The sequence below is a fragment of the Prionailurus viverrinus genome, chromosome B4 (assembly GCF_022837055.1).
Source record: "Prionailurus viverrinus isolate Anna chromosome B4, UM_Priviv_1.0, whole genome shotgun sequence".
Lineage (NCBI taxonomy): Eukaryota > Metazoa > Chordata > Mammalia > Carnivora > Felidae > Prionailurus > Prionailurus viverrinus.
Window position 1 is genome coordinate 138,769,041 of NC_062567.1, and position 12,585 is coordinate 138,781,625.

The window sequence follows — 12,585 nt, forward strand, 5'->3', positions numbered from 1 at the left end:
ACCACCATTGGCCGGGGCTTCGGGGCCCTTTGAAAACCCCGACTTCTATTGGCTCCCGCGGCCCCGCCCCACACGTCTTGGCCGCCGCCCGCGCAGGAGCTGCGCGTGCGCGGTGTGTGTGCGAGCGAGCGCGCGCGCGCGGGAGGGGGGTGACGTGTACCGCCACGCCACTCTGTGCGCCTCCGCGGCTCCACTATAGCGAGCTAGTTCCGGGCGTCTCTCCGCGCACCCCTGGCCCACCAGACCTCGCCAACCCCAGGTGGAGGCGCCCGGCCCGGCCAGGCCGTCGTCTCGGCCGCCCGCGCGCGCCCCCGGGAGCGCCCCCGGTGCTCAGACCCCGCGGAAGGGGGCGGGGTTCCTATCGCCCCGCCTCCGCGGAGGGATACGGTCGCCGCGGCCCAAAACCCCGGGGCGAGGCGGCCGGGGCGTGTGAGCCGCTCGCTGCTGCGCGCGCACGCGGTCCACGCGCGGCTCGGCCCGGGGCCCCTGCGCCGCGCGGACTGCCTCGCCCGAGCGGGTCCCCGCGCTTCCCGCCTCGCCGCCGCGGCCGCCTCCGTCCGAGGCTCGGGGCTCCGCGCGGCGCCGGGAGGCCGCCCTCTCGCGTCTGCTGCCGTGCGGGGAGCCGGGCCGGGTGAGAGGCGGCGGAGAGCCCGGGGGCCGCGGGCCCGCGCCCCGCTGCCGCCCGCGATGCTGCTCTCCAAGTTCGGTTCCCTGGCGCACCTCTGCGGGCCAGGCGGCGTGGACCACCTCCCGGTGAAGATCCTGCAGCCAGGTGCGCGCGGGGCTGGGGGGCGCCGGGGGCGGAGGAGCCGGGGCGCCCGGGCCGGGGGAGGGGGACCGGCACGCGCCGGGCCCCACCAACCCCACCCGCGCGCGGTCCCCACAGTTAAGGCGGACAAGGAGAGCTTCGAGAAGGTGTACCAGGTGGGCGCCGTGTTGGGCAGCGGAGGCTTCGGAACAGTCTACGCGGGCAGCCGCATCGCCGACGGACTCCCGGTGAGTCGGGCCGCCGGGCGGACCCGGGTTTCTCGCCCACCGCGCGCGTCGTCGCGTGTCTTCGGGCCTGACCACTCGCGTCCTCCCCCCACCCCCCGTCCCCAGGTGGCCGTGAAGCACGTGGTGAAGGAGCGGGTGACCGAGTGGGGCACCATCGTAAGTGCGGGCGCCGTGGGGCGGGCCGGGGCCGGGGTCGGGGCCGCTGCGGCGCGGCGCGCGCTGACCACCGTGTCCCGCAGGGCGGCGCGGCCGTGCCCCTCGAGGTGGTGCTGCTGCGCAAGGTGGGCGCGGCGGGCGGCGCGCGCGGCGTCATCCGCCTGCTGGACTGGTTCGAACGGCCCGACGGCTTCCTGCTGGTGCTCGAGCGGCCCGAGCCGGCCCAGGACCTCTTCGACTTCATCACGGAGCGCGGCGCCCTGGACGAGCCCCTGGCGCGCCGCTTCTTCGCTCAGGTGCTGGCCGCCGTGCGCCACTGCCACGGCTGCGGGGTCGTGCACCGCGACATCAAGGACGAGAACCTGCTGGTGGACCTGCGCTCCGGCGAGCTGAAGCTCATCGACTTCGGCTCGGGCGCGCTGCTCAAGGACACGGTCTACACCGACTTCGACGGTGAGCGCGCCGGCGGCGGGCGGGGGCGTCCGGAGGGGCCGGTGACTGTTGGAGGCCGCGCGCGCCGGGAGCGGGCTCGCGGCGGGCGGGCGGGCGGGCGGGGGCGGGGCGCGCGCGGGTGTGCGCCGGGAGTGCCGGGGCCTCCCCCTGCGCGGGGGCGGGGGCCGCGTGCGTGCCGCGCGGGGGCGGGGGCGGCGCCGCAGAAATCCCCGCATTGCGGAGCGCGGGGAAGCCGGGGCCGCCCGCCCCGCCCGCCTCCCGAGCCTCGGCTCGCAACTGTTTGTTGTGAAACCCGAGCCCTCGCTCATGTGACCCGCTCCTCCCCCGGCCGGGCGGGGTGGCTGGGGAGGCCGCGCGCCGGGTTTTTCCAGGGTGATGATGGGCAGGATTTCGTTCGAGGCCGGCTGCCTCCCTGCCTCCCGCGGCCCGGGCCTCGGAGGTGACTCGGTAGAGCGTCGAGCGCAGGGTCTCGGTGCTCGTTTGGTGGGGCGCCGGCCCCCCTACCCCCCACCCCCGGGCGGACGTCCTAACCCGCGTGCGTCCCCCCAGGCACCCGGGTGTACAGCCCCCCGGAGTGGATCCGCTACCACCGTTACCACGGGCGCTCGGCCACGGTGTGGTCCCTGGGCGTGCTGCTCTACGACATGGTGTGTGGGGACATTCCCTTCGAGCAGGACGAGGAGATCCTGCGGGGCCGCCTCTTCTTCCGGAGGAGGGTCTCCCCAGGTGCGTGCCGGCTGCGGGGAGCGCGGGGAGCACCGGAGCCCGAGGAGCCCCCCCCCCCCCCTCCTGACCGTCCCCCCTCCTCTCCGCAGAGTGCCAACAGCTCATTCAGTGGTGTCTGTCCCTGCGGCCCTCGGAGCGGCCGTCGCTGGACCAGATCTCCGCACACCCCTGGATGCTGGGGGCGGAGGGTGGCCCCGCAGAGAGCTGTGACCTGCGGCTGCGCACACTGGACGTGGACGACGGGGCCAGCACCACCTCCAGCAGCGAGAGCTTGTGAGGAGGGGCCCGGGCCTGGCTTGTGGAGCCAGAGGGACCCACCCCACCCGGGCTGTCTGCTTCCTGCACAGGCAGTGACCTCTGACTCCTGGTGACCTTTGCCTTCGGCACCGGGCTGTTTCCTTCGCTTTGAGTGCCTTTTCGAACGCTGCTCTCGCGGGACTTGGTCTTTTCAAGCTCTGTCTGTCCAAAGACGCTCCGGTCCAGGCGGGGTCCCGTCCGGCCTGACCTGGGCAGGTGCGGGGCCCCGAGACCGTCCCTCTCTTGTGCTGCTCCGGGAGGCAGGCCTGTTGGACTGTGTCGGACCAGGAGCATGTCCTGTGGCCTCAGCTCACGGTGGGGGGTGGGGGGGCACGGGCCTCTGGTGCCCGCTCCCCACCCCCCCCCTTCCCCGCGCCCGCCTGTCCGTCAGTGTTCGTCCGGGCACGTCTGTGCACTAGCAATGCAACGTTGGGGCCTCCGCCGCCTGTGCGCGCGCACGTCTATTTATGGTCTGACCCTGAGGAGGGCTATTTATTGTTTAATTTATTTGCGGGCGTTCCCTCCTCCCGGCGCCCCCACCTTCTGCAGGCCCCGGGGTGGGGGTGGTGGCCGTGTGTGTGTGTGTGTGTGTGGACCCCAGGTCCCGGTCCTACCTGTGTCTGTCGGAAGGTGGACTTGTACAGTGGCTAATTTGGGGGGAGAGGGTGCCTCCCCCACCTCGTGGCTCTGTGCCTGGGCGTGGGGGGGGTGGGGTGGGGTTTAAATTATTGACCTTGTACAGTCCGCTTGTTGGCTCTGGAGGCTGGGGGGGTGGGGGGACAGAGTCTCAAGCCTTTAATTTATTGTAGCAGCTGTCTCTGTAGTCCAGGTGCATGCGCACCGTGGATGGGGTTTCTTTCGGTTCAAAAGTGAGATGTCTGGAGATCCTATTTTTTATACAGGTATTTCAATTAAATCGTTTTTGTATATAACAGTTACTCCGTGTTTATGAGGCAGGGAGGCTGCGGGGAGGTTTGGAGGAAGGGGCCTGGGGTCTCTGGGCAGCCCCCTCCTCGTTCTGTGGGGAGGTAGCACATGGTGGGGACCTAGGCTCTTTCCTTGGCCTCCTTGCCACCCCGTTCTCGCCCCCCACTCCCCAAGGGCAGGAGGCTGTGCTATCAGGGTCTTCTGGGAGGGGGCAGGGAGCCCCGGCCTGGGATGACGTTGCCACCGCTAGTCTGGAGGCTGTGTCTGGGGGTGGCCACAAGGGGACCTCCGGTTTCTGTTCCCGGGGATGCCTAGTCAACCGTGGGAGGAGGAAACGGCCCTTGCTCAGGCCACGTGGGCAGAAGCGTCCAGGGAGAGGCGTCCGTGCTGTTCCATACGTGGTGGGAAGGGCTTCTGAAGGACAAGTAGAAGTTTGTTGGGTGGAGGGTGTAAGAAGACATTCCAAGCCCAGAGAGCAGGGGTGGGTGGGGTCAGGGGGCAAGTGCTGGCTGGTCGGGCCTTGGCCTGACGGTTGAACGGTTAGGGTAGAAGCCGCGGCCAGATTCAGATGCGGAAACACGGGCGAGACCCCACGCAGGGCAAGCTGAGCGGGGGTCTGGGCACGTCCCGCCCCTCTGTGGGCCCTCTGTGGGGCCATCTGCTCAGCAGCCCCTGGTGATGGGACAGCGGGGCACCTGCTGGGTGACCGTCTTGTGTCCCGGGTCCCCGCACACAGCTGGAGGCCTGTCCCTGTGTCCCACAGCCCAGGTGCCAGCCGTGTGCCTGTGCTCAGAGCACGCACTCCGTTGTGTGCCTGCCAGTGCGTCCCTGGGAGCACAGAGTGAGATAAAGGGAGCATCTTGAGACCACAGACAAGAGCAGACAGGAAGTTTTAGAAAGCAGAGCTAGAGAAAGTGAAGCGGGGGGGGGGGGGGGGGGGGGTGGGTGGGGGAAGGCGCTGTGGTGGGGCCCTGCAGGGATTCAGTGGGTGCTTGGGGCCTGCTGGGGCCTGGCCGGCCTTTCCTGAGGAATCATTAAGGCTCAGGGGTCCCCAGGGACCCCCGAGCAGCTGCATGAGGCAGTGGGGCTGCGTGGGGAGACAGTGCACCTGTTCCCTGGCCCTGGCAAGCCCCTGACTCGCTGGGGCTCTCCGTGCTTCCCCCACCCTCTGCGAGGACAGGGCCCCTCAGACAGCCTTGCCCGTGTGGGCTGGAGCTTGCTGGGGGAACACTCGGAGAGTTGAGCGTGGTGTCTCTGCGGCATTTGGGCCTCCGCCCTCTACTCTGGTGACAGTGACTCATGCGTCCCTGTGATCCCAGCCCCCCACTTGCCAGCTGAGGATGCTGGGCCGCTCTGGGGCATCGCCCCTCGTCCACCCATCCTCCTCTGTCCATCCGGCCACCCACCTAAAGCTCCAGTAATCCTTCACTGAGCTCATCCTTGTGGGGGGCCCCGAGTCGAGCGCTTGCAGAGGGCCGGGGCGCTGAGTGCAGCCTGTGGGGAAGGCGTAAGGTCTGGACGGCCCGAGGAAGGCCGGTCCCCGGTACAGCGGGTATCCTGCCCACAGGAGGCACCTTGTGAGGATGCTCAGGGACACGGGGTCAGAGGCACGTGCACGGGCAAAGTCCGGAGGTGAGTGGGGGAGGCTCGCCCTGCTTGGTGAGCGCGGAAGCCCCCGCAGGCCGGGCCCGTGCCAGGGGGACACACTGTTCTACGTCCCCGATCCCACGTGGTGAGGCCGTGCCGCTGGCCCAAGGCCGCCGCCCACTTATCTGTAAGGCCTGAACGTCCCAAGTCTCCAGGACATTCAGGAGGGGCCTGGGGGACAGTGTGTCCCTGAGTTTGCCCCTGGGACAGAGGGCACAGCGCCATGCCGAGTTTGGGCAACGCTGCCCTCCTTGGGGTCCCTGGCGGTCAGGGGCTCTGCCAGCCTCACCCGAGGCTCCTCAGCCCTTCGGCCTGTGTGCCCAGTGACACCTCTGAAGGTGTGGCAGGCTCAGGCTGGCGCTGGGCAGAGGGTGGCCATCGATGGGTTCATGGGTGTGGCCACATGGGACGCGGCCTGTGGCGGGGAGGCCCCTCTGATGGAGGGGAGAGTAGGCAGGGAGAGGGTGCTGGCCTGCGTGCGTCAAGGCCAATAGGGAACGTGGCCTCGGTCTGGGGCCCGAGGGTGGGCAGAAGGTGGGGGGCTGACGCCGCCCATGCGGGGCCACCCCCACTTCCTCGGCCCAGCCCTGCACCCCTCTGCCTCAGTGCTGACTGAACAAGCCCGGGCACCCCTAAAGCACCCTCCCCCCTACCTGGCCCGCCCAGTCCAGGGCTAGATGCTATCTGTACTCCCAGTTCCCAGCTCCAGCAGGCAAGGGCTCAGCCAGGTCATGCCTGGAGAAACTGAGGCCCGAGTGGCGGGGACCTCCTGTAGGTGCTGGAGTAGGACGCTGGCCCCACTGTCGTGTCCCTGCACGTAGTCGCCGCTGAGAGCCAGGCTGGAGGCTGGGGGGGGAGGGGGATGGTGGGCCTGGCTGCATCTGGGCCCCCAGGACCCCGAAGAGGCGGATGGTGCAGCACTGTCTGAGGGGCTTTCCCAGCCCCTTCCCGAAATTTCCGAGAATCCGCCGCGGGCAGAGCTCCGGGTCTGAGGCTCAGGCAGAAGCTCAGAGCTGCGGCTGAGGCAGGCCCTGCCCTGCCCCAACCCTGCCACCTCTCTCTCTGTGTGGGCCCCTCACCCTCCTCCCTGCTCCTAGACACAAGCCTGGAGCTCGTCAGGACCCGAGGGGCCGGCCTGCCCCCTGCCCCTCCACCCCCCGGGCCCTGCACTCCTGGCCTCTCCCTGCAGAGGGAAGCGTGGCCAGTTCCCTGTGAACTGAAATGCCAGTTCCCTCTGCCCAGGGGCTTGACTGTCCTGTACTGGGCTGGTGCCCATCTCGCCGTCTTTTCATATCTTGGGTCCATTTAACGTGGAGGGTTCTTTAGAGCCACTGGGTTGAGTTCCCAGGTTCCATCCTTCGGGGACTCCGCTAGGGGTGGCGCGGAACCCAGAAGTCCTCACGGAAGGAACAGAAACCCTGAGCGGCCGCCCACCAGGTTCTGCCGTCCGCTCCTCCGGGCCTTCCCTCCTGGAGTGCTCCCTGTGCTCTATTTGTGGGCGGCTTTGATTGGTTTGCTCATGGCCAGGCCCTCTGAGGGCGGCTGGGTGGGTGCTGGCCGTGCCCACAGGGTCGGGGGGAGGCGTCGGAGGCCACCCCTCCCGGCCCCTCACCCACTGGCCTGAGACCGGACGAGAGCGGCTGGGACGCAGACCCGGGTCGGAGCCGTGTTAAGTTTCTTTTCTCCGGTGCAGCCCCCCAAAACGAAACCTTGGCGTGGCTTTGGTGCCAAAGCTTCACAGAAAAGGAAGTGATTCCTGGCAGGGGCCCCGGAGCCCCACCTGCCCCTTCTGGGCATGCAGACCCCAGCTGGCATGCTAACGTGGGAGTCCCCATGCTAACGGAAGCCGTGCCAGGAGGAAACGTGAAGGGGGCAGTTGGGCCTGGGGCCGGCGGTGGAGGCCCGGACGGCCAGGGGCCGTGGGGCCCGGTGGCCAGGAGGGACACCCAGATCAGGGGATGCCCGCACCACACGGGGCCCCGGAGGAGGGGGCAGGGCCGCGCGCCCCCTCTGCAGGCGCCCTGGCCGCTCTGGAGAAGGCCTCTGGAGGGGCCCAGCGCTGGGCATGGGCAGGCCTGAGGTCCTGGGCAAGCCGCAGGGAGGGTGTCGGCCAGGCCTGGCTCCTCTCCATGGAGCTAAGGGATGGGCCCCCATTCATTTCCTGACGCCTGGCTGTGGGTGAGGGGGTGCAGGACGCACGGGGAAGTGCTAGCCCTGGGGTTTCTCGGTGGGCCCTTCTCCCCCCCGGAGGCCTCCGATTAGGGGGGCCGGGGGGCTCTGCCTTAGCCTCTGGCACATGACTTCCAGGCCGGCCGGCTTTCCAGGCAACCTTGGCAAAACCCCGGGCTTCGGTTACACAACTGACCCCTGGAGTTCCTGGCAGTCAGGCCTGCCGGGCAGGGTGGGGGCAGGGCCTGCCCCTCCAGCACTGGTCACTGCCCTCCTCCTGGTCTGCTCCCTGCAGGAAAGCTCTTCCCTGGAGGCTGGGCCCCAGATAGTGGCCAGGAGAAGGTGGGCAGGGACGGGAGGTCCAGTCCTGGATCGATGAAGGGGGGGCCTCCTTGTGGGGTGGGTCACCCGTACCCAACACCGAATGAGCCAGGTGGAGGAAACCGGGGCTCAGGGGGGTCAGGAACCCCCCAAAGGCCACAAGCAGCCGAGTGGACCCATTTCGTCCAGGAAGGAGGAAGAGGTCACCCTGGGGCACAACCTCGTCTTCCCAGCACGGGACTCGGAGGCGAGCGCCCTCTGATCTGGCCTCTGGCCCTGTCAGCTGTCCTGCTAGGAAGCCGCCAGCCCTGATCTGAGGCTCAGGCCAATGTCATGGGCCCCGGCCACCTGGCGGGAAGCACCCTCAGGTTTCCCTGCCTTGCCCACCCGTGCTGCCCTGAGCTCCTCACCCAGAAACGCTGTGCTCAGTGACCCCCACCCCACTGGCCACCTCGGCAGGGGGGAGGGGTGGAAAGCAGAGGGGCCGGTGCCCACGGCCAGGCCCAGCCCAGTGGCCTGGCTCTCCTGCTCCTGGGGCCCCTGGGGCCTCTGCCAGGGCCTGGGCTGCTGGCCCAGGGCTGGACCTTGAGGATGAGAAGGTGCCTGTCTTGCAGGTGGCAGGGTCTCTCTGGGTCGCAGATGCCCCTGGTCCTGGGACCCAGAGTCCAGGAAGGGCTGGGAAGCCCCACCTGCTGGGCCAGGCCAGCCAGGAGTCAGGGATCCCGGGTCCCTGGGTGCTGCTCCGGCAGGGGGGGGGGGGTGATCCTCCACTGTCTGGGGGCCAGGAGCCCGGGAGGCACACATCAGCACTTAGGCCACGGCGCGGCCTGCCCAGCAGACACCCCACATCCTAGGGAGCGCGTGTGCTGGGGTCCACACCCTCACCTCGAGGTGCGCTCCAGAGGTGTGGTCTACCCCAGGGCTCCCGGCCTCCCCGTGTCGTCTGGTTTCTGCTCACCACATGAGCTCAAAGGGACATTTTCACTCCAGAGAGAACCAGACAGTCCAGATTCCTGGGGGCTCACCTCTGCCAGAGGGGCAGTGACCCAGGCACGTTGGCATGATAGGTTTAGGATGTGACAGACAGGGCAGTGAGTTTCTCAGGGGTCACCATCAGCTTCTCTGCAGAGATCAGGGAGAGGGGCTCTGGGAGCGGGTACAGCAGGTGCAAAGGCCCAAAGGCAGAGAGAGGAGCCCAGACCCGTTTTGCTCCACGGAGGAGCAGAAGGGCAGGCATGGGAGGGGCTGCAGAGTTTCCTCGGGGCGCACGCGGCTCAGGGCTCCTTCCCACGCCCGCTCAGCAGCCTGCATCCCCCCAACAACCCGCTACAGCGGGGCCAGCTCCGGACCAGAGTCCGGGGCCGGCTGGCCCTCCGGCCGCAGCTCTGCCCCCCTCACTCCTCCCGCGGAGAGGCGGGCGCCGGCACAGAGCAGGGGTGGCAATCCCGCACGTGGGGTGCCGAGGACCCCGGCACCAGGGCCCAGAACGGCAGAGAGGGCATCCCACACCCGGGGCCCAGAGGAGGCCCCTCGGCTAGCCCGCTGACCTGGGCTAACGCGGAAGCAGGTCAGGGGCTGCTGCGGGGTCCCCGAGTCCAGTTCGGGGCAGCCCCCTCAGTCTCCCCTCTAGAAAGGGCCGGGAGAACCATCGGGCCACAAAAAGGGTACGTGTGTGCCCACACGTGCGTGCGACGTGCCTACCGTGTGCACCTGTGAGTGCGCTCGTAGGTGTGTGTGCCTGTGCACGTTCCAAGTGTGTGTGCGCGTGGGTGTGGAGAGGGGGCGCCCGTGTGTCTGTACGTGCACGTGTGTGTGATGTGGCACGGTTTGTGCACACGTGTGTCCACGTGCGTGTGCACCCAGGCGGAGCCTGCTGCCGAGACTTGGGGCGCTCTCCACCCCTAGTGACCCACACGCCCCTCAGAGGCGCGGCAGCACGTGGGGGTGGGGATGCGGCGGGGGAAGGGAGGAGACAGAGCAAGGGGCCAGGCCTTGCCCCCCAGCCCTCCCCCCCCCCCCCCAGCTCTGGGTGGCAGTGCTGTCACCTGTGAACCAGGCTCATCGACCTCCCGGAGCCCTGAAGTGTGTTCAAGAACATCCCTGGGCCCCTGCTGGTTCTCACAGAGTTCACGGCCAGGGAGCCACCGTGAGGGCACTGGGGTCATAGGAAGCAGGGGTTCCCAGAGGGCTGAGATCTGAGGAGGAGGTGGGGTCTAGGGGCCGAGGGGAGCTGCAGGGTGAGGAGGTGGGAAGTGCAGACTTTGGGGGTGGGGCAGACCGGGCCAAGTCCCCTCGGAGGTGGGGGGGGGCGGATCTTCAGCGGCCGGGCCGCGTGTCCTCGGAGACCAAAATGGGGTGGGTTCGGGTGCTTTGGAAGGTACAAGGTCGGTGACACCCAAGGAGGGATGGAGGCCTGAGAGGACCCCGTCCGCGCACCCTGGCAGCCCCCGCCAGCCCACAAAGGCCCGCTCTTGTTCAGGCCAGTGCAAGAGACCCGGCCCGGCCCGAGGGGGCCTCTTGCCCGTGGTGAGCAGGGACTCGAGGCCCAGGGGCAATCGGGGACTCAGAGCTATGCCCCACTGACCTCCCCACCCCCGTGCTAGTTCGTCTCTGGGACATTCTGTCCCCGTTCTCACCTCACACGGCCACCCCGCCCAGCACCTGACCCCCATGCCTGGCTGCGGCCCGCAGCTATCAAGAGCTGATGGGCGGATTAGTCGTGGGCGCCCCGAGCCGGCCGGGGCGCTGGAACCAACAGCGGCAGCCCAGGGAAACCAGGGTCCGGCCACCACCCCGGTGTGGGGGGAGGGGGGAAGCAGGCCAGGTGTCGGAGGAGGACCAGCTGGCACACCGTCTCCGGGACCACGAACCCAGCCCCCGCGAGGGCCTCCCTGGCCCCGCGACCCACAGAAAGCCTGGTTCTGGGTGCACTGGGTTCCCCCGCCTGACTCCCGCCTGGGCAGAAAGGGGTCTGGAGATGGGGAACCCCGGGGCCGGTGGGGCCCGCCAGGTTCCAGGAAGGCAGGGGCCGGCGCACAGTAGGTTCGCGTGGCCACGTGGCCGGGGCGTCTGTCGCCTCGCTCCCCGGCCCACCGCAGCAGTCCCGTCTCTGGAGGCCACGGGGCGGGAGCTGGTGAGCCCCGGCCTGGAGGCAGGTGTCCTGGGAGGGCAGAGCCCAAGGCAGCTGGGGGGGTGGGGGCACTTGTGGCCCAGGCCTCGGGGCCCCGTCCACCGCGGCCTGTGCTGCTCACCCAGCCCCACCGTGGACGATGTGCCTGGCGCCTCCCTGGGGCCACACCCCCTGGGCCCTGCTCCCCACTCCCCGCGGGCCCCCGGTTTCTGCTCCCCTCACGCCCGCCACTCAGCTGTGCCTGTCCGGGTGGGCAGCTGCCGGCAGGACCCGGTCAGACGCCCCCGACCTCCTCTGCCATCAGAGCCCAGGTGACGACACATGGGCCCTGCCCACCGGCTGCTACCTGGGGGCCCCCCAACCTCTCTCGCCCCTCTGGTCCCACACGGGGAGGCAGGCAGGGAGCATCGGTCCAGGTCTCCACGTCTCTGAAGGCGGGCACGTCCTGGGCCTGGGGCCTTCTGCTCCCTCCAGCCAGGCCGGCCCGGGCCCCATCCTCCGCCCCTCCCCCCCCACCCCCCCAGCAGCCTCCAAACTGGCCAAGCTCTGCGAGGTCCCTACAGAAGGAGGCCCAGTGTGCAAGACGGTAGACACACCATGTGGTGTGCATGTGTGTGTGTGTGTGTGTGTACGGTGTCTGGTGTGCGGTGAGTGTGGTGTGTGTGGCGGGGCGGGGCGGGGCGGGGAGTGGGAAGAGGTGGTGTTGGAGCTGTGATCCAGGAGGGCCTCCCGGAGGAGGAGGTGGTGGTCCTGAAGCCGGTGGGGAGGGGCAGGAGGGCCCGCAGTCCTGGGAAAGGCGGGTGGGGAGTGCTCAGCGCTTGGTGGCCCCGCGGTGCACAGGGGGGTGGACGGGGTGCTGGGGTGGCCGCCCTGCCGGGGGGCGGGGGGAACGTGGGAGGGACGGTCGTGGTGCAGACCTCCACCAGGACACGGCCCCAGGGGCAGGGTCCAGGTCAGGCTCTTGCTTTCAGCTAAATTTTTAATGAAAAACTTCTTAAACACATGCTCTGAGCCACTTTAAAGATTGCTCAGAGAATTAAATGGAAATCTAAAAAAGAAAAACCCTGAGAAGTATTTTTAAAACAGCTTTATTGAGGTGTAATTTACATACCATAAAATCCACCCACTTTCAACAGTTTCAGTGATCCACCCACCGTCCAATGATTTTAGTAAATTTACCCAGTTGTGCAACCACCACCACAGTCCAACTTTAGAACGCTGCCCTCACCTCCAAGGTCTCCCGGACCATCCACAGCCACCCCCTCTCTGTCCTCACAGACTTGCCTCTTGCACACGCTCCACGCACACGGACTTGCGCCCCGTGGAGTGTTTGCTGTCCGGCTGCTCTCAGCGAGCATAGTCCCGAAGTTCGCCCGTGTTGGTTCCCGTCATGATGCTTCGTGGTGCGGATACAGCACACGTGGTTTGTTCACCAGTCGACGGGTATTCGGGTTGTCTCCGCAGTGTGACTATCACGAACGTAGCTGCTGTGCACCTTCATGTACGAGCTCTTGGGCGCACACGTTGTCGTTCCTCTTGGGTAAACACCCGGGAGTGGAACCCTGGGTCGTGTGGTAGGTTTAGGTCAACTTTGGAAGAAACTGGCTGCACGTTTTACTTTCCCGCCCGCGACGTAGGAGGGTTCCGGTGTTTCGGTACCTTGGTCAACACTTGTGCCGGGCCTTCCTCGTGGTACAGCCACCCTGGTGTGCGCGAGGTGGTGACGCGTTCGCTTTCAGTTTGGATTTTCCTAGTCACTACTG

At 68.1% G+C, this 12,585-nt stretch overlaps 1 protein-coding gene across 1 annotated transcript; it reads left to right on the plus strand.

The window, feature by feature from the left end:
- Positions 1-243: 243 nt before the first annotated feature.
- Positions 244-3,321, plus strand: PIM3 (Pim-3 proto-oncogene, serine/threonine kinase). The gene is made up of 6 exons (XM_047866368.1): positions 244-772; positions 887-996; positions 1,102-1,152; positions 1,236-1,605; positions 2,155-2,331; positions 2,421-3,321. The coding sequence occupies exons 1-6, from the start codon at positions 688-690 to the stop codon at positions 2,606-2,608; spliced, it is 981 nt and encodes a 326-aa protein (XP_047722324.1). The 5' UTR covers positions 244-687; the 3' UTR covers positions 2,609-3,321.
- Positions 3,322-12,585: the final 9,264 nt, after the last annotated feature.

Coding starts and splice junctions, on each gene's coding strand:
- PIM3 (XM_047866368.1), top strand. CDS start 688: ATGCTGCTCTCCAAGTTCGGTTCCCTGGCGCACCTCTGCGGGCCAGGC. Junction 773..886: donor GGTGAAGATCCTGCAGCCAG/GTGCGCGCGGGG, acceptor CGGTCCCCACAG/TTAAGGCGGACAAGGAGAGC. Junction 1,153..1,235: donor TGACCGAGTGGGGCACCATC/GTAAGTGCGGGC, acceptor CGTGTCCCGCAG/GGCGGCGCGGCCGTGCCCCT.